The sequence below is a fragment of the Oncorhynchus clarkii genome, chromosome 12 (genome assembly GCF_045791955.1).
Source record: "Oncorhynchus clarkii lewisi isolate Uvic-CL-2024 chromosome 12, UVic_Ocla_1.0, whole genome shotgun sequence".
NCBI lineage: Eukaryota > Metazoa > Chordata > Actinopteri > Salmoniformes > Salmonidae > Oncorhynchus > Oncorhynchus clarkii.
In genome coordinates this window covers 68709275-68729381 of record NC_092158.1, presented here as the reverse complement: position 1 = coordinate 68729381, position 20107 = coordinate 68709275, and the positions used below count along the sequence as shown (strand labels likewise).

The 20107-nt window shown below is 42.0% G+C and overlaps 1 protein-coding gene across 1 annotated transcript; it reads right to left on the bottom strand.

The window, feature by feature from the left end:
* Positions 1–705: 705 nt before the first annotated feature.
* On the bottom strand, positions 706–3249 carry LOC139421110 (keratin, type I cytoskeletal 13-like). The gene is made up of 7 exons (XM_071171657.1): positions 2739–3249; positions 2211–2293; positions 1945–2101; positions 1628–1789; positions 1386–1511; positions 1050–1270; positions 706–942 (listed from the first exon to the last, which is right to left on the bottom strand). The coding sequence occupies exons 1-7, from the start codon at positions 3204–3206 to the stop codon at positions 819–821; spliced, it is 1341 nt and encodes a 446-aa protein (XP_071027758.1). The 5' UTR covers positions 3207–3249; the 3' UTR covers positions 706–818.
* Between the last annotated feature and the right edge of the window lie 16858 nt (positions 3250–20107).

The following is a 20107-nucleotide window of genomic DNA, read 5'->3' as shown; positions in this document are numbered from 1 at the left end:
ATTACTATGTTTACATTATTTGTTTGACTTTCAATTGGCCAGATATAATCTGTTTATTTAGTGTCCCATGGCTTTATAGTGTGTCAACAAAAGGTTCATTATGGAGTAAGCAGACATATTACATTGTTAACTGCAGTGTAGACATCATTATTCTACATTTATGGGGTGAGGCCTTTTATAGGGTACAAAGGGCTTTAATAGCCTATGATAAGGGCTTAGCTTATAATGCATGTATTGTGCGTGCAATTAAAGGTAAAGATAGCGAGAGGATGTTGCAACAAACAGCACCGTAGATAATGAGATGAGCGTGATGCAATACTTTGCTCTTACACAGTCACACAGAGTATCTGCGCATGTCCACGGGTGAACTTCACGCTGCTACAAAGTGGTAGCTACGGGACCAAAACAGCTGAGAAGTTTAGCCTTGCGCTTCAACACTCTTAGTTGTTGCGGACGTTGACCCACTATGTATTTACTTTGTGCACGCAACATCCTCTTGCTGAGTTTCTCGTATTTGGTCAAACATTTGTCAAGTTGATGTTATTTTGCAAGGGAAAGAGTGTATTTATTTTCCATACAGCCTAATTAACTGTCAGTGTTAAACACAACATCAAAATTAAAGGCTACCAGAGTTAGATTAACAGGTAATGCTCAGGAAATGTGTATTGAGTTGATGTGAAGTAGACAATGCCAAGACACGAAAAGTCAGTTTCAAGACTTCAGAGCACGTTTATTTCTTAATCTCTTTGAGAAAGTTTGACAGTAGTCATCAGAGATATGGTGTTCTTTGTTGTGACATTTCTGGTTCAAGATGTTTCTCACGGGGACACAACCAGTGTCCCGGCAGAGGAACTGGTAGAGCTGACCACCTTGCCGTCCACCATTTCCTCCACAATAGTCACCACCTTGCGTGTTGTTGTGGACGAGGATGAGGATGACATGCTGAAAGAGCAAAAAAACTATGTTGTTAGGTTTCATCATTCTGAGGCCAATTTTTTTACTGTATGTCTATGCCATTTGAAACACGAGGCATGAGACTCAAAGCTCACCTGCTAGCTTCTCCATCCAGCAGTCTCCTGTACTCGGCGATCTCCATCTCCAGTCTGGTCTTGATGTCCAGCAGCATCCGGTATTCGTGTCCTTGTCGTTCCAGCTCAGCCCTGAGATTCACCAACTGTTCCTCCAAGCTAGTCACCTGCATCTGATAACCCGACAGCTGCATGGAGTAACGGTTCTTTGTCTCTGCGAGGTTATTTTCCATGGATGATTTCTATTGGAGAGAAATTAAGAGTAAAACAAAACATCAGGAAGTAGTTGAGCAAATTCTTTGATGGGTGGCAGACATTTAAACAAAATCATTTTGGTTGATTTCTGAACAGTCTTACCATGCTTATTTGTGATTGCAGTTCGATTTCAAGACTCTGCAGTGTGCGTTTGACTTCTGAGATTTCAGATCTGGACGTTTGGATAACTTCTGTGCTGATTGCGACTTCCTTGTTCAGCGCCTCGGTCTGTGGGAAACACCATCCAAAATAATGTTTTTACATGAACAATTCAATTGATGGGACATTTTGGACATCGTGAACCTAAATTATGGATTCATTTTTATAATGACAAACAGTATTACCTTGGCGTGGAACCAGCCCTCCAGTTCTCTGTTGTTCTTGGCAGCGACAGCCTCGTAGTGTTCGCGAATCTCAGCCATGACTTTGCTGAGGTCTTCCTGTGGTGCAGCGTCAACCTCCACATGGACCTGGCCGCTCATCTGGGCACGCATGGACAACAGCTCCTAAAGGAATCATGATTAGTATGGGTCAACCTCAGTCATGCATTACTCATTATGCATGACAATGACGTTTCCCCTCCCCAATCAACTGATGACAAATCGTCATGAAGCTTGGCAATTACTTCTGTATGACTAAATCTGAAGTCACTCAGACTCACCTCCTCGTGGTTCTTCTTGAGGAAGATCAACTCCTCTCTCAGGCCCTCAATCTGCATCTCCAGGTCAGATCTGGCCATGGTCAGGTCATCCAGCACCCTCCTCAGGCCACTGATGTCGGCCTCCACTGACTGCCTCATGGACAGCTCGTTCTCATACCTAAGCAAAATCAAAACAGCTTTGTTTACTGGACTAAAGTTATACTCTGTCTACTGAAGACAGTATGGATCGATGCACATTTATTGTGATCATTCATGATGTCACCCACTTGACCCTGAAGTCATCTGCTGCCAGCTTGGCGTTGTCAATGCTGAGGTAGATTCCACTGTTGATGCGTGTGGCATCCTGGATCTGAAAGAGAAAATTAAGTTTTGGAGTTGAACAGCTTTGTCTGGAGTGATTAAATGAATGGCGCTATAAACTTGATCTGATTTTGAGGCTGTTTTGGGTGTGTTAGTCTGTCTGACATTGGACCAGAGATCAATGACCCTGGGGATACGTACACTGCATTCACAGTGCACAATGGTATTAATGATAAAGCTACATTTAAGAACATCAACACGGTAATGGCCATTAACTAGATTTATGATATTGTCCTGGATATTATTGGGTAACTGGTGAAGGCTTACTAAGTAGTGGTGTTTATTTTGTGCCTTGGAGTAACTGGCACCCCCCTTCCTCTTCCACAATAGTAAGGTAACAGCTATCAGTGACCGTAAAACCCAGCCTTTATTAAACAAGTGGTAAAAGTAGTCATAATGGTGTACTGCAGTTTTAAACGAGTTGACTGACATACCTTGCCTTGGAGTTCGGTGATAGAGAGATGGAAGTCACTGTAGTCACGACCAGTGGGGGAGGTCTTGGCCTCCAGGAACATGTGGATCTTGTGCTCCAGATCAGCGTTGGCCGTCTCCAGGGAGCGGACCTTGTCCAGGTAAGTGGCCAGACGGTCGTTCAGGTTCTGCATGGTGGCCTTCTCGTTGGCAGACACATGCAGGTCCAGGCCATCAGACAGGTTGAAGCCACCTCCACCACCACCCATACCAAAACCACCACCAGCAGAGAAGGACCTGGATGCACTGGAACTGGAGATCCGGACCCCGGAGCCACCTGCACCCCCGTACACGCTGCCGGCCCTCGTGCCGCTGATGCGGCTGCCACCTCCCATGCTGCCACCTCCAGACATGGAGAGGCGAGAGAAGCCCATAGGTGCTTCCCTCATGGATCCACCAGATGACATGAAGCTGCTGCTGGAGAAGGACATGTTGATTGAGTCTGCGGTCTTACTGCTCTAGCTGGAGCGGACTTAGTGAAGAGTAGAGGAGAAGGGCTAGTTGTTTTATACAACTTCACGGGGGGGGGGGGGGGGGGGGGTAGAGGTGGGAGGGAAAAGATAATGAAAGGCGTGGGAGAAACACCTCCCCAAAGTCTCCTATTCAAGTCATAAAAAGCAAATGAGCGCACACAGGCATGACAGACTCAATCTGTCAATTGCTTGTGGGTGTGGCAAAGGGCAGCGTGTTCTGAGATGTCATTTCTTATCAATCGTCATGTATTTCTGCTCGTCAGAGAGTATCAGTCTGCAGAGCACATGTTTAATAATGTACTCAGGATTAAAACACACTAAACCATTGAAAGTTCATCTTTAATACAATTTGACTTAAAACACAATTTAGAACAAACAAAAGTGTAGTGGAGATTGCGCCTTGGTTAAAGAGTAACTTTCCCCCTGATTACACAAGGCACCCTAGCTGTGCCAGTAAGACACTAAGGGTGAGAAGTGTGTGTGGACTGGCTAAAGATAACTCATTGAGTCAAGGCCATCTCCATGCAAACTTTTAACAACTGCTTACAACTCAGCCTTTCATGAAGGAATGTGGTGCCCTGGATTCACTGGTAGCAGCTTTGCATTGTGCACACCGGGATTACGACGTAAACCAGTTCTTTGGTCAACAACACACACTATTCATTGCCTGCAGAATCACACTTCAGCGCTGTATAATCTTGAATCAACAATGATAACAGTGCATGGATTTAATTGAATTGGTGTTTTTCCCTAATAAACAAATGAATCAAAAGCCGATCCAGTCTAAGATAGCATGAGTTTTTGTTACACTCACTTAATAATCAATCTATAAGTTCTTAAGAATTTGGAATGAAATTAAGCCACACTATTGGGTCTTATTAATGCCATTTATACATTTTGATTTGTTGTTTGTAACCTGTGTCTGTCTGAATAGGAAAACATACCACAGCTCAAGCCTTGAGCTACTGAGCTACCTTTCACCATCTTTAGAGTTAAAATTCTACCAATGCATGTGTGGTTGGTTATAAGCTAACAATATTGCGTTGCTAACAGCCTCAAGTGCACCTGAAATCATTAGCGAGGGAGGAGCAAAGCCAAAACTTGATGTGAAGCATTAGATAAAGCATTTACACCTAAAAAAATGTAAGACAAGATGATACTTGCCTGTTCTCATCATCAGCTGCTGAATCTCTGCGTAAGGGGATGACATGGATCTTAAAAAATGTTCATTCATCGATGATACGGGCATGTAAATATGTTATTTACCGGTACGTGCCATCCTCTACCTGTCTTGCCATCTTGAATGTTTCCATTGTGCCCTGCTTTGTAACAAGCTACAGTAACACTTTAGGAATCCATTAAGTCGCTATCATTGATTAAAAAAAACATCAAAATATGTTTGTCACCGCAAGATAATTATTCTTTAGTCTCTTTGATTGCAGGGTTTGTATATAATTGTCGTAACACTTGTATAATTCTATGTACACTGATAGAACCCATATCTCATCCACGGCTTCATCTGATTAGTTTGTTTGTGGACCGATGCAGGTTTCTGCTTGTACAAAAACCTGTCCAACCTGTGGCCCCGCAAGATTGGCCCCCAGCCCCATACAGGCCTCTTCATTTATCATCCGCAATAGAGGTCGTTTAAACAAACCCTCTCTAGATGTTATGTGTAAATAAAGTCTATTTTACGATTCGTCCAGCAGGATCCCTCTCAGACAAAGAATTGTCACTTCGTCCTGCTGAAACAATATTTTCTCTGTCTTCTCTCTCTAAGCCTCATCTGTTGCTGCATCTTGTTGCTTTACCATGGCTAACATTTAATGAGTCTGATGGTAACTGATGGTAGAACAGTGCAAACACCAAAATCACATTTCCCCCCACTAACTGCAACTGACCTATAAGCTCCATACTCTGTCATACCATAAATGCATTCAGTATGTTACATTATTCACAAACATGTTTTTACATAGTCCTTCATTGTTTTGGTTGTGTATTGTGTTGTGTATGTGTATGTGTCACAGCAATGCATCTCTCCTGTCACCTGGCTGGGTCTCTGCATGTTAAAATGCACTTAGTGTTTCAGGCCAAGCGAGAAAACACTTGGGACTGAGAGAAAGGTGAATGAGGGTGAAGGTTATTGTCTTTTAACAACCAGTGGTGTAATACATGCCTCTTCCAGGCATAAAGCTTGCAAATGCCTGTATTAAGCTGTCTACGGACAGCCAGGGGCACATTCCAACAGTCAGACATAATTTACAAAGACAGTGTTTGAGTTTAGTGAGTGTGCCAGATCAGAGGCAGTAGGGATGACAAGACGTTATATTGATAGGTGCATGAATTGTGCCATATTGCTGTCCTGCCTGAGAATTCAAAATGTAACAAGTACTTTTGGGTGTCAAGGAAAGTGTATGGGAGTAAAAAGTACATATTTTCTTTAGGAATGTAGTGGAGTAAATAGTAAAGTACATATACCCCAAAAAACTACTTAAGTAGTACCGCAAAGTATTTTTACTTAGCAATTACACCGATGATTGATTTAAACACTCTATAAACTACACACGCTGAAAACAAACAAAACTTCTGCAGCACAGCACACACAATGAAACTGTCGCGCCACCAAAGAGCCCCTCCCCAAAGAGCTGAACGAGCTCTCTTTATTTTCTCCTTCCTTACTGCTCATGCGCTCTTAAAGTGGCAGTGCACGGTGAAGGCTCCGTGCAGATTTCGCCACACTCCTCCCCCCATGAAAAAACAATGCCTGTAGAAACAAAGAGGATGCAGGCTTTGACAAGTTCATGTTCCTGCTACACAAAACCAGGGAAGTCCTCCTAAAAATAATACAGATTATTGCAAATCCTATGTTGATGACTGGGTTCATTCTTGTATGAAGTTGCTGTTGAATTGCTCTGCCATTATTAGTATTAGTATTATTGTATGAGGTATTCTTGTTGGGGTTACCCCTGTGCTGTGATGTGGGTTTTATATGGTGTGTATTCTCTTTTCTCTCCACTGGCTATCTGGTAAACAGGCTACACTCTAGGCAGTCTCTTCTGCTGATGTGTGTGGGTCTGGTAGTGGTTCTCTCTATTCTACTCTTTTCCTTTCGGCATGGTTAATACCTGCCTGGCACCCGAACAAAATCTTTCTTTACCCCTCTCTAATAAATACCGCTACAACTTTTTACTTAGTTACTGTCAGCAACACATGAAAACCTCTAAAACATTCCATATTGCAGTCTTTATGGCCAGTAATTGAAAAGGGTGCTGTAATGGCTGTTGGAAGGAGAGGACCAAGGTGCAGCGTGGTATGTGTCCATATTGATTTAATGAACACAGCAATAACAAAGAGCACAACCGAAACAGTTCTGGCTGGTGCAGACACACAACAGAAAACAACTACCCACACCCATAGTGGGAAAACAGGCTGCCTAAGTATGGTTCTCAATAAGAGACAACGATAACCAGCTGCCTCTGATTGGGAACCATACCAGGCCTAAACATAGAAACACAACACCTAGACATACAACATAGAATGCCCACCCACATCACACCCTGACCAAATGAAAAATAGAAACATACAAAGCAATCTACGGTCAGGGCGTGACAGGTGCCTTTTGTTTGATCCTTTCATCTCCTCACATAGAGCCATGACATACAGTGGCTGTACTTATAGGTAAGGTATAGCCTACAACTATTTTAAAGCTCTCATGATCCTTTATATAAGCTATGGGGATGGGAACAATTCAAGCATGTGCTAAGGAATTTATACATCACGAATGCAGTGTGACTGAGTGAAAGGCAACATACAGTGAGGGGAAAAGTATTTGATCCCCTGCTGATTTTGTATGTTTGCCCACTGACAAAGAAATGATCAGTCTATAATTTTAATGGTAGGTTTATTTGAACAGTGAGAGACAGAATAACAACTAAAAAAAATCCAGAAAAACGCATGTCAAAAATGTTATAAATTGATTTGCATTTTAATGAGGGAAATAAGTATTTGACCCCCTCTCAATTAGGATTTCTGGCTCCCAGGTGTCTTTTATACAGGTAACGAGCTGATATTAGGAGCACACTCTTAAAGGGAGTGCTCCTAATCTCAGTTTGTTACCTGTATAAAAGACACCTGTCCACAGAAGCAATCAATCAATCAGATTCCAAACTCTCCACCATGGCCAAGTCCAAAGAGCTCTCCAAAGATGTCAGGGACAAGATTGTAGACCTACACAAGGTTGGAATGGGCTACAAGACCATCGCCAAGCATCTTGGTGAGAAGGTGACAACAGTTGATCAGTTCTTTGTCAGTGGGCAAACGTACAAAATCAGCAGGGGATCAAATAAGTTTTTTCCCTCACTGTACCTAACAGGTTAATGGTGGGCCTGCTAGATCTGGCTTGTGAGGTGTGTCACTATAAGAGGAACTACAGTGCTTACATTTGTTTAAGGTGTTTTTGATTTGTGGAAGATTAGAAAAAATCAACAAGGGTGCACACTGTGTGGTGTATATAGCACTTGACAATCATAATACAAAAAGTAAGATAAAACTAAATGCAACAGTAGTTGTTACCAATAAATCACTTCTGTAGTCACTATCAGTCACTCCTAGTTTCCTAGTAACACAAATAAGCCTTTATAACCTTTAAATCTTGTGGGTTAAACATTGACATGCCACACCTATGTGTCAACACCCGTCCCTCAGAGAATGGAGAAATCTATCGGTTGAAATGACTAACCAATCGCAAGTCTTCGTTCTTACTTTAACTTATCTCAACATTAAAACACTATATACAAACAGTGCAAGGCACCTGGCCCTGTCAGAAACTATCTCAAACATTCGCTGACTTGGCTGATTTAAAGAACTAGCCTATGTGCTCGGAACATGCAATCTGGAGTTATTTGCCTTAAAGGGTTTGAAAAGGAATATTTAAAGGAAGGAGTCTGAGCACACTCAGGGTTTTACCACTGATCTCTTGAGTGACAGCTAGGTCAACCAAGATGCCTAAGCTTCCTCAGCTCTGTCATAGTAATCCTTAGTTGAAGGGTAAAGAGCTGCAGGCAGTAAGTCTGGAGCCGTAGCTATCTTGCAGGGAAGGGTAAAGTAGGCCTCTGAACCCACGAGTTAATTTTCACTCTTTGACAGACATTTTGTGCAGCAAAAAGCTGGCCTCCATTAGGTTACATAAACTGATGCCCGAAAGCAGTGTAAAATCCCTCTCTGGAGCTTTTTAGAATAAAGTAGAATAATAGTATGGATTAATTTCCATTATTATTGCTTTAAATTAGTGACCATAAGTAAATGTTCCTTGCAATCGGTATAGAGGTATAGAAAACATGCCAAACATAACGATATAGAAAAACATATTACAAGGTACAGTACAATGTTCCGTCCAATATACTAATATGTACATTAAATGGCTAGTTTCTCCACAGCAGATTGACCCAGTCCCAAAGATAGAAAATGTAACTTTCTGACCCTTTCTGGACATGTTGCCTACACAGTAACCTTTGCCCTTCTCAACCTTCTCTGCCACACCCATCCCCACTCCCATCTAGACTAAGAATGGACACTAACGACCGAAGTGCTATTAAATCAGTGACAGGGAAACGCTGTGCATGGGGCCTCAAGCAAACTGCTGTCAGGCTAAACTAGTCCAGATAGTAGACTAATTAAGAATAAAAGGATACAATACTAAAGGTCTAATCACACAAAGGGACATTCACAATATCAATACTTATACATTTATTGAATAGCTACAACTGTGCGTTTTAGAGTAATTCCCTAATTACGGAATTCCATTTGAAACAATGTAGATAAACATCGCTGAAATGATTTCATGCAAATGTACCCAATAAGCTGTTGTTGGAATCCACATCACTCTGTCTAGTAATATGACCAAGTGTAGAGCCATAAAACTACAGAGGATGCACAAACGTGTTGGTGTTCCATCCAAAAACTGGTGCGAATAAATGACTTCAGAGCTAACAATCAGTGTTGATCCCCACTACAAATTGACTACAACTCTTGAACACATCCTAATTACAGAGTAGAGTGTTCAACAAACCCAGATTGGATTATATTTCATCATGTTAACATCAGTGCAGATAATCCAAGCATTTTAAACGCTCCGCCTCAGTGACAATGCTGGTTTGTATGAAGAAAGAGGCGTTTCTGTCATAAATCATTGCATGGTGGCTCTGGTTAGATAAGCAGTCTGGAGCCTCTCTCTTTGACACATTAACCAATCTGTAATGCATGCATTTCCCTTTATGGTTCCACAGAGAAAGAACGAGAGAGCTAGCTTTTCCCCCCCGACTCATGCCCCGATAAAAACTGTGACACACCCTATTTTCAAGTCAAATTGGATCCCTATTTGCAAAGGCACCACATGCCTATTTGCCTATGCAGCCATTTGTTTTCCACAAGCCTTTCTCTGATTCCACCCCATCAATTCATACCATCCCAGCAGGCACAATGGTGTCGGCGTTTTCCAGTTTAAGGGCCTTGCTACTTGACTGCACTATTGAATGCAGTATTATAATATTTGTATTTTGTATTTGTATTTATTAGGGATCCCTGGCAGCAGCTTCTCTTCCTGGGGCCCAAACACATTAAAGCACTTACATTACATATAAAACAAAATATAAAACAGTACATCATATAACATTATTACACCACTACATATCTGCAATACAAAATGTACTATACCACCATACAACTATTACAACAAATATTACAATGTATGCGTGTATCTGCACCTTTGTGTGTCTCTTTACAGTCCCCGATGTTCCAAAAAGTGTATTTTTTACCTGTTTTTTAAAATCTGATTCCACTGCTTGCATCAGTTACCTGATGTGGAATAGAGTTCCATGTAGTCATGGCTTTATGTAGTACTGTGCACCTCCCATAGTCTGTTCTGGACTTGGCGATTGTGAAGAGACCTCTGGTGGCATGTCTTGTGGGGTATGCATGGGTGTCCGAGCTGTCTGCTAGTAGTTTAAACAGACAGCTCTGTAGATTCAGCTTGTCAACACTTCTTACAAAAACAAGTTGTGATGACGTCAATCTCTCTTCCACTTTGAGCCATGAGAGATTGACATGCATGTCATTAATGTTAGCTCTCCGTGTACCTTTAAGGGCCAGCAGTGCTGCGCTGTTCTGAGCCAACTGAAATGTTCCTAAGTCCCTCTTTGTGTCACCTGACCACAATACTGAACAGTTGTCTAGGTGTGACAAAACCAGGGTCTGTAGGACCTGCCTTGTTGACAGTATTGTTAGGAAAACCTGCTCTTTCCATCACATAGACTGACCAGGTGAATCCAGGTGAAAGCTATGATCCCTTATTGATGTCACTTGTTAAATCTACTTCAATCAGTGAAGGGGAGGAGACAGGATAAGCCTGGAGACAATTGAGACAATTGAGACATGGATTGTGTATGTGTGCCATTCAGAGGGTGAATGGGCAAGACAAAATATTGAAGTGTCTTTGAACGGGGTATGTTAGTAGGTGCCAGGCACACTGGTTAAGTGTGTCAAGAACTGCAACGCTGCTGGGTTTTTCACGCTCAACAGTTTCCCGTGTGTAAAAAGAATGGGTTTACCACCCAAAGGACATCCAGTCAACTTGACACAACTGTGGAAAACATTGGCGTCAACATGGGCCAGGATCCCTGTGGACGCTTTCAACACGATGTAGAGTCCATGCGCTGATGAATTGAGGCTGTTTTGAACGCAAAAGGGGCTGCAAATCAATATGAGGAATGTTCCTCATGTTTTGTACACTCAGTGTATATTCTGTAACTAAAAAGTTCAGCCGGAGCATATTAATACTCTGTAACCATAGTGATAGTTTATGGTAACTTGCTTTAAAAAAAAAGTTAATCTCAAGGGTTACATTTAGAAATATCAAACCTAAACCCTGGAGTAAACTGGTTAAGGCTGTTCTATCTTGCCTCATTCATTTGCAAGATGTTCATCAGGTGTGGGCTTTCTCTGTGAGCTCCTTGCAGTTTTGGAAAGGGGGATTTTTACCATATAAGGAAATGTCATGCATGATCCCCTTATCACTTCCATCTAAGTAACTAAAGTGTAGAATTAACTTGACACTTTTACCTTGGAACGAACAATACGATTTTGACACTAATGGTACAGTGGAAACTGGTCTAAAAGGAGTGAACAAATACAAACGCGATTGAGATGTTGTGAAAGATGAATACATGCAGTGTGATGCCAACAGTCCCATTTGATTAAGCCCAGTCTTTCCCCCATCTTGGATTCAGCAATATTCCATGTAACAAAGGTCCTAGCAAGTGAAGCAATCAAGCCCAACCTTCCGCCGAAAAGAAGCTGCAGCACTTGATCCCATAGCAAGGAGTTGAGTTGTTTGATGAACCACTGAATTATTAGACGATTTGTCTGTTAACTGCTTCTACGTCATTTTACAGCTCTGTGTAATGAAACGAATTACAGCCATGCACAGTTATTGCCCTATGCCACAAATCAGAACAACATGTACACACATGTTTCGCAAGATACCAATTTGGTAAGAGAGTCTTAAGAATAAATGACGTTGGGAGTGACTAGTGGGAGGTATGGGTCGGGAGACTGAGTGGGAGGAAGGGTTGGGTCTTACTGAGATAAGAGAAGTGGTTGTTAACCTGTGATTCCCAGTAGTCTGAATGTCGACTCTATGACTGCATCCCAGCCCTTATTATTATTGCACATTCATGAAAACCTGTAAACCACTTCCTGTCCTAGCCTTCCCTACTTATGACCAACCTGTATATCTTATATCGATTAATGAGAACAGGTGAAGCAGTGTAAAATGTGATTAACCCCGCGTTTCTCAAAAGCCAAGTGATACTATTTGATGTCTATTTAATTCAATATGATCATGCCAGAACAAGCCTTCACCTTTTAAAGTAGGCGCTTGTCTTTATTTTGATTTCTGGCAGTAATCAAAACAAAACTTTACGCTACTTCCTCTTGCCTCAGGCTTAACTGGGTGGCATTTAGCATTTGCATGCTTAGAGCCTTGCAAGCTTTGGCAACGTGCCTCTAGATGAAGTAAAACAACTTTTGAAGTCCGGATGGGGCAAGAACTGGTGACACACAGTCGATGGAGCATTGTAACTGACACGGTCGGTTTAATGAAGGAATGTATGCAATACCTGACCTTTCCACGCTCTACAGCAGATTTTTGCTGCTTTTTATTTGTGCATGCATGGTGAATTCATCCGCCCACAGCGTTGTGCAAGCAATCAAAGCGAGAGCCAGATGCTTTTCACCCCGCAGATAAGAAAAACAGATGGGTGAGCTTTAAGGACAAGCTATCTCTTCCCACAGAAGACACAGCTAGGGATCCTACAAAAACAGATCAGCTAACCCTGGTCTACATCTAATCTAAAAATGAACACATAAAACAGCATGTACACAATGGTACACCCATACACAAGGGTTGGTTCACACACACATACAAAGAGAGAGAGAGAGTTTGTGTGTGTATGAGGGGGAGGGGACATTTTTTGCTGGTCCATGGCAACTTGGATTGCTGATAAGATTTACTAGAGCAATGATAAAGAAGACCATCTCTGGTCTTTTATGATTTGAACAATTACAGTATCATGATTGAGTAGACTATTTGGCATCTGATATCAAAATGTCCCCAGTCCATTGTCCTCAGCCCATGTGCAACTATTTGGGATAATAGTTAAAACAGTAGTGAACCTCTCTCTCCGGGATTTACCTACATCATGATTGCCTTTTTGAGAATGAGGCCTGAGAAGTTTGGTTTAACATACCAAACCTTAACCAGGGATTGCAAATGTTGAAAGTGAATTTAGCAGGCCCCAATACAGAGCCTTGAGGATCACCAATAATCAAATCATGTCTGTCCATGATGCCTAATTATTTTCAATAAAATCACTTCTGTGCTGGCACAGCTTAAACACACTGAAGCGGGAAGCTGCACCAGTCTGCACAACTAATTCACAAGTTGTAATAAAGAACATGTATTGGACAAAATATTAGCTCTAACGCTACAGACATCCTTACCATTAGTGTGTGAGTTTGCGATAGCTCATGTACAGTACCAGTCAAAGGTTTGGACACACCTACTCATTCAAGGGGTTTTCTTCATTTTTACAATTTTCTACATTATAGAATAATAGTGAAGACATCAAAACAATGAAATAACACATGGACTCATGAAGTAACCAAAAAAGTGTTAAACATATAAAAATATATTTGAGATTTGAGATTCTCCAAAGTAGCCACCCTTTGCCTTGATGACAGCTTTGCACACTCTTGGTATTCTCTCAACCAGCTTCATGAATTAGTCACCTGGAATGCATTTAAATTAAAAGGTGTGCCTTGTTAAAAGTTAATTTGTGGAATTTATTTTCCTTCTTAATGCATTTGAGCCATTCAGTTGTGTTGTGAGAAAGTAGGGTTGGTATACAGAAGAATGCCCTATTTGGTAAAAGACCAAGTCCATATTATGGTAAGAACAGCTCAAATAAGCGAAGAGAAATGACAGTCCATCAGTACTTTCAAGTTTCTTCAAGTGCAGTTGCCAAAACCCTCAAGCGCTATGAAGAAACTGGCTCTCATGAGGACCGCCACAGGACAGGAAGACCCAGAGTTACCTCTGCTGCAGAGGATAAGTTCATTATAGTTAACTGCACCTTAGATTGCAGCACAAATAAATGATACCTCACAGAGTTCAAGTAACAGACACATCTCAACATCAACTGTTCAGAGGAGACTGCGTGAATCAGGCCTTCATGGTCAAATTGCTTTAAAGAAACCACTACTAAAGGACACCAATAAGATGATCACCCGACCTCAACCCAATTGAGATGGTTTGGGTTGAGTTGGACCGCAGAGTGAAGGAAAAGCAGCCAACAAGTGCTCATATGTGGGAATTCATTCAAGACAGTTGGAAAATCATTCCTCATGAAGCTGGTTGAGAGAATGCCAAGATTGTGCAAAGCTGCCATCAAGGCAAAGGGTGGCTGCTTTGAAGAATCTCAAATATAAAATAGACTTTGATTTGTTTAACACTTTTTTTTGGTTACTACATGATTCCATGCGTGTTATCCATATGTTGTTTTGATGTATTCACTGTTATTCTACAATGGAGAACATTTTTAAAATAAAGAAAAACCTTTAAATGAGTAGGTGTGTCCAAACTTTTGACTGGTACTGTAGATCTCCTTGAAAGTCACCCAATTGTGCTACCAAGCAAACTGCAGTAGTGAATCATCATCCCCAGTTCATTGGTCCTCCTTTGACAATGGAGTGGCTATGAAACCACAGGCATGATTGAGGTTTATACAGGCGCAGAGAGAGAGAAACCTCCCACCACAGAGATTCTGAACAGACAGGTTTTATCTTCAACTTCTGTCTGTCATTGGCTAGTTTGCATTTGACACTGATGTCACTTCAAACGAAGCCGCTTGATGTGAAGCGTCATTCCCATGCTATATTCCTCTCCATCACAAAGACTTGTACTGTCATCAAGTTCAGCTTGATCTTTTTTGTGTGTCAGGCAAGGTCACGCAACTGTTTCAAATTCTCATTTGAACGGTCATGTTGAACAATATCATTATTTAACAGTAATAAGGAGCAGCCTCCAATGCACATTAAATTGCATTAACCCGCACAGAACTCCGCTACTTCCTTGTATGTTGTTTGAGTATGTAATTAACACACACAGGCTGCTTTTGTGCCTATGTTCTTTTGAGCTGTGTGTAAGGGGTGTGTTCATATTTGTTAATCCTGCCTTTGACATACCAAAAGTCAACTCCATACAAAGTCATGGACATTTTGATGAGCCACCTCCAGGTGCTTACAATCCCTCCCATTCATCTACTCCCATTCTGGCCTTGCCTCGTGTCATCCCAGCCCTTTGATGAATGAACAAGTTGCTCAAGTCACTGCTCAATCATTCTATGCAACTCCTACTTCCTTACATCACTATGGCTTTAATTGCCTGAAATCGTATGTATCTAACCTTAAAAAAAATGGATCTACACATACAGAACTCAGTTATTATCTTGTAGGTGGAAATATCAGCATATGATAGAATTCTGAGTGTAGAGAGCATGATGTTAAAAGCTCCAGTGTGGTAGAGAGAAATGGCAGAAGTGTGTCGCAGTGACGCATGGTGGCAGTGTGGAGTGTGTGGATAGCTCTGCAGTGTGCAGATGACAGTGTTACATAAGGGAAGTGGAGATGGCAGAAGTATATCTACAGCAGTGTTACAGGTCCTTTTCTGCATTCAAATGGAGCAGGAATGAATGAGAACTGCCTGTTTTTTAATAAATGTTTTATTGTTGGACAAAAACTGGAAAACAAAAATCTAGCCATTTTTCAGTTCTCGTTTTTGCATATAAACTAAAAAACAAGTAGAAATGTAGATTTTCACATATGGGTGGGATTACATGTGGAATGCCTGTCATTGGCCAAATGCACAGCCAACACTTCCCCCCCAAGCGAAAAAAAATATTTATATATATTTGAATACATTGAACAAAAATATAAACGCAACATGGTAAGTGTTGGTCCCATGTTTCATTGAGGTAAAGATGCCTTAATAATGAATCAACCGTGTCGTGCTAGGGGGAAACCCTGCATTATCGTATGAGTAGGCATATGCTACGGACAATTGCATTTTATTGATGGCAATTTTAATGCGCAGGGATACGGTGAAGAGGTCCCGGAGGCCCATTGTCGTGCCTTTCATCTGACGCCATCACCTCATGTTTCAGCATGATAATGCACGGCCACATGTCTCAAGGTCCTATACACAATTCCTGGAAGCTGACATTTCCCAGTTCTTCCATGGCCTGCCTACTCACCAGACATGTCACCCATGTATGACAGCGTGATCCAGTTCTCGCCAATATCCATTAACTTGAAGAGGAGTGGGGAGTGGGACAACATTCCACAGTCCACAATCAACAGGCTGATCAACTCTATGCGAAGGAGATGTATCGTGCTGTATGAGGGAAATGTTGGTCACACCACATACTGACTGGTTTTCTGATCCACGCCCCTACCTTATTTTTTTAAAGATATCTGTGACCAACAGATGCATATCTGTGTTCCCAGTCATGTGAAATCCATAGATAAGGGCCTAATGAATTTATTTTAATTGACTGATTTCCTTATATGAACTGCAGTATCTCAGTAAAATCTTTTGAAATTGTTGCATGTCGCGTTTATATCTTTTCAGTGTATATTTTCAGAGTAGCTTCCCCAACACTGTTCATTCATGGCCTGAGCTCTGTAGTGTAGACAGTGCCTTACTACCTCACTAAACACAATGACACCTCACTGTGTCATTGGAATTAAATAGCATGAGCCAACTAAGGGTGCGTTTGTAAATTCACTCAGAGTGCGCTCTGGGCGTTCCTAAATTGAGAGCATTTTCAGGAGCAGTTCAGAGCGCACACAGGACGCTCTGGCGGAAAAGTAGAGTTGATCAGAGCGTTCTGACCTCACAACTGCAGTCAAGCACTCAAGCTAACTGGCTAAAGTTGGCTAGCTTGCTAGCTACTTCCAGACACAAATGAGAGAACACTTCACTCTGACCATTTCACTCAACTGTAGCAGAGCTGGTTAAGCTGTTTTTATTTTTTCTAGAGCGTTGGTGAATTTAACTATGCCTCTGGAAACAATTTAAATATGTTTTTTTTGCAGATGTTTACACTCAGACGAGAGTGCTCTGAAATCGGAGTAGATAGCCAGAGTGAATTTACGAACACACCCAAAGCCAGTTTGTTTCATGTTTGAATTAAGTAAAACTTTATTGTAACTTTATTATAAGAACACTTTAAAATACATTTCAAATGTGTATCACAATAAAACGAAATAAGATGAGAATAATATTTCAGAACAATTGTATTCATAAGTGTGAAGTAATAACAGTAAAATATTTTCTTCATCATTAAAAACAATATAAAGTAATACGTCATCAGAAGCTTTATTTAAGCTTTGATACATTGACTTCAAACTACTAAAATAAAATCTACAAGTTATACTAACTTGCGTAAATGTGTCAAATGAGATGACTAGCTGACTCGCTCCACAACTGATCACCTAAATGCATATACTGACATCTTCTGGATAAATGTAAGTGTAAGCGCTTTACAAGGAAACCGAATCCAATAAGATCAAATTGTTTGGCGTAGAACAAATTGCATCACCCCTGCGTCCCTATAACTATGTCAGAGTATATTTCAGAACTTTATAGATTACTGTTCAAACAGAAAACTCAGTGCATTACTTATTCACAGCAATGATGAAAGGCACAGTAACAGGAATTATTGCAGACAGAGATCCTGTGATCTCTAACCTGAAGGTGCATTGTGATACTGGTCATTTAAAGGTATTAACGCTCCTTTGATGGAATGCAATGTAATAAATATGTATTAACTATAAGTAGTGTGACTATTTTGTCATTATGCCTTGCTCCTCTGTCCACTCAGAATGGCACACTGTCGTCATCAGTTTTACTGTTGTCCACAGTTTCTTCCACTGATGTTCTCACCCACCGCTGGACCTGAGGACTGGTGGCTGGGGAATGCAAAGTGAGAGAGGGAGCGAAGGAAAGAAAAAGACAGGGTGAACTGAGAGGTTGAGACAGGGAGAGAATGCACTGGGAAGAACACCAATGTGCTTTATCGATCACAATCATTCATCTCATATTGAATGCGACTTTACAAGAACAGTCGAGCTGGAAATGTGTCTCTGTTTAAACCACTTTGAAAACTGGGGTTCTCACCTGACACCCGTTTTGTGTAGGATTCCCGACGGACCTCCTGGGCCTTTTCTCTTTCTTTCACGGCAGCTGATATGGAGAGGGCAGCCATTTTACAGACGCTGATCCGCTCTCTGCCTCCACCGCCTCCACTTCCTGTGTTCCTGATGGTCACTCTGCTGGGGCTGCTGGCTGGACCACCACTGCTGGTAATCACTCGACTACCCCCACTGCTGATCCTGACACCACCCTCTGTACTACTAATTCTCTGTCCACTAGTACCTGCACTACTGATCATATGTCCACTACCTCCACTTCCTGTGCTACTGCTACTCAGTCTACCTCCACTTCCTGCACTGCTGATCATATGTCCACTACCTGCACTACTTAGTCCACCTCCACTTCCTGTGCTTCTGCTTCTCAGTCTACCTCCACTTGCAGCACTGCTGATCATGTGTCCACTTCCAGCACTGCTGATCATGTGTCCACTTCCAGCACTGCTGATCATGTGTCCACTTCCAGCACTGCTGATTCTTCCCCCACTTCCTGCCTTATTGATCTGTCCATTACTTCTACTATAAACCTTCCATTCTCCACTTCCTGCACTGCTAAGTCTACCAGTCCTTTCATTGCTCGTGTTTCTGTTAAACTGAGAGACACTTTCGGAATTCACATGGGTCCAGACTCCACTGCCGTTACTGAGTCTGTCTCCACTACCTGGACCACTGAGTCTGCCTCCACTACCTGGACCACTGAGCCTGCCTCCACTACCTGGACCACTGAGTCTGCCTCCACTACCTGGACCACTGAGTCTGCCTGTACCTCCACCATAAACCAACCATTCTCCACTTCCTCCACTACTTGCACTAGTTAACATGTGTCCACTTCCTGCACTAGTTATCATGTGTCCACTTCCTGCACTAGTTATCATCTGTCCACTTCCTGCACTAGTTATCATCTGTCCACTTCCTGCACTAGTTACCATGTGTCCACTTCCTGCACTAGTTATCATGTGTCCACTTCCTGCACAAGATATCATCTGTCCACTTACCACATTATTCATCATATAGCCACTTTCTGTCCTGCTGATCAAACCACCACTGCCTACACTAGTCATACCTCCAGGACTTATCATACTTCCACTTCTCATATCACTGATGATCTCCACTGCACTTGCCACTGTGCTAGCTGGCACTTTTACCGCTTCACCGGTGGCACTGCTGATCGTATTGTCACTTGCAGCGCTGCTAATCTGTACAACATTGGTGATCATACCCCGATGTTCTGCACTGCTGTTTGGAACTGGACCTTCCACTTTCTTCACCTGGATCACAGTTTCCTTAGCCTCGCATCCCATGCTGCTAGCATTATCGCTGTCAGTTGTCTGAGACACGAATGGGAACGAGACTACTACAGTTTCCACAGTGCTTATGTCACCTGTAGAGACGTGGTCAATCATTTGAACATCTCTGCTAATCATACCTTCACTCTCCATCAAGGGGGTTTGAGCTCTGTACTCCCTGTGGACAATTGGAACCTCAAATTCAGGGCTGGATGCCATTGATATTTCTGTGCTGATCATCTCAACCACACTTCTTGTCAGGTCATCAGCCTCATCAGCACTCTTCATTTCAACCACACTTGTTGTTATGATTGTGCTCGTCAGGTCACCACCCTGAGCAATGTTTATCTGACCTCTACTCTCCTCACAGTTTGTTTGACCTTCGTCGTCTGCATCACCAACTACAGCTGTGACTTCCAGCTCATCAACCGGTCCTACGCTTTCAACCCTGCTGCTCTCCACAGTGTCACTCTTTCTGGATATACAGCTTGTCTCCTCAATGATCGTTTCCTCTATAATAACATGCTCTCCATGTTCAGCATTTATCATCTCAAATCTGTCTTCCGATTGGGTGATATTTACTTATATTGGCTGACTGCTTGGCTGAACCTCATTTTCTGTGATGTTTATCTCCAAGGAGCAGAGCTGTGCTCCAGTTTCAACACAGCTGATCTGACTGCCATTTCCTACACGGGTTATCTGAGCAACACTTTCCGAAACACTCAGAACTCCACTGATCTGAGTTTC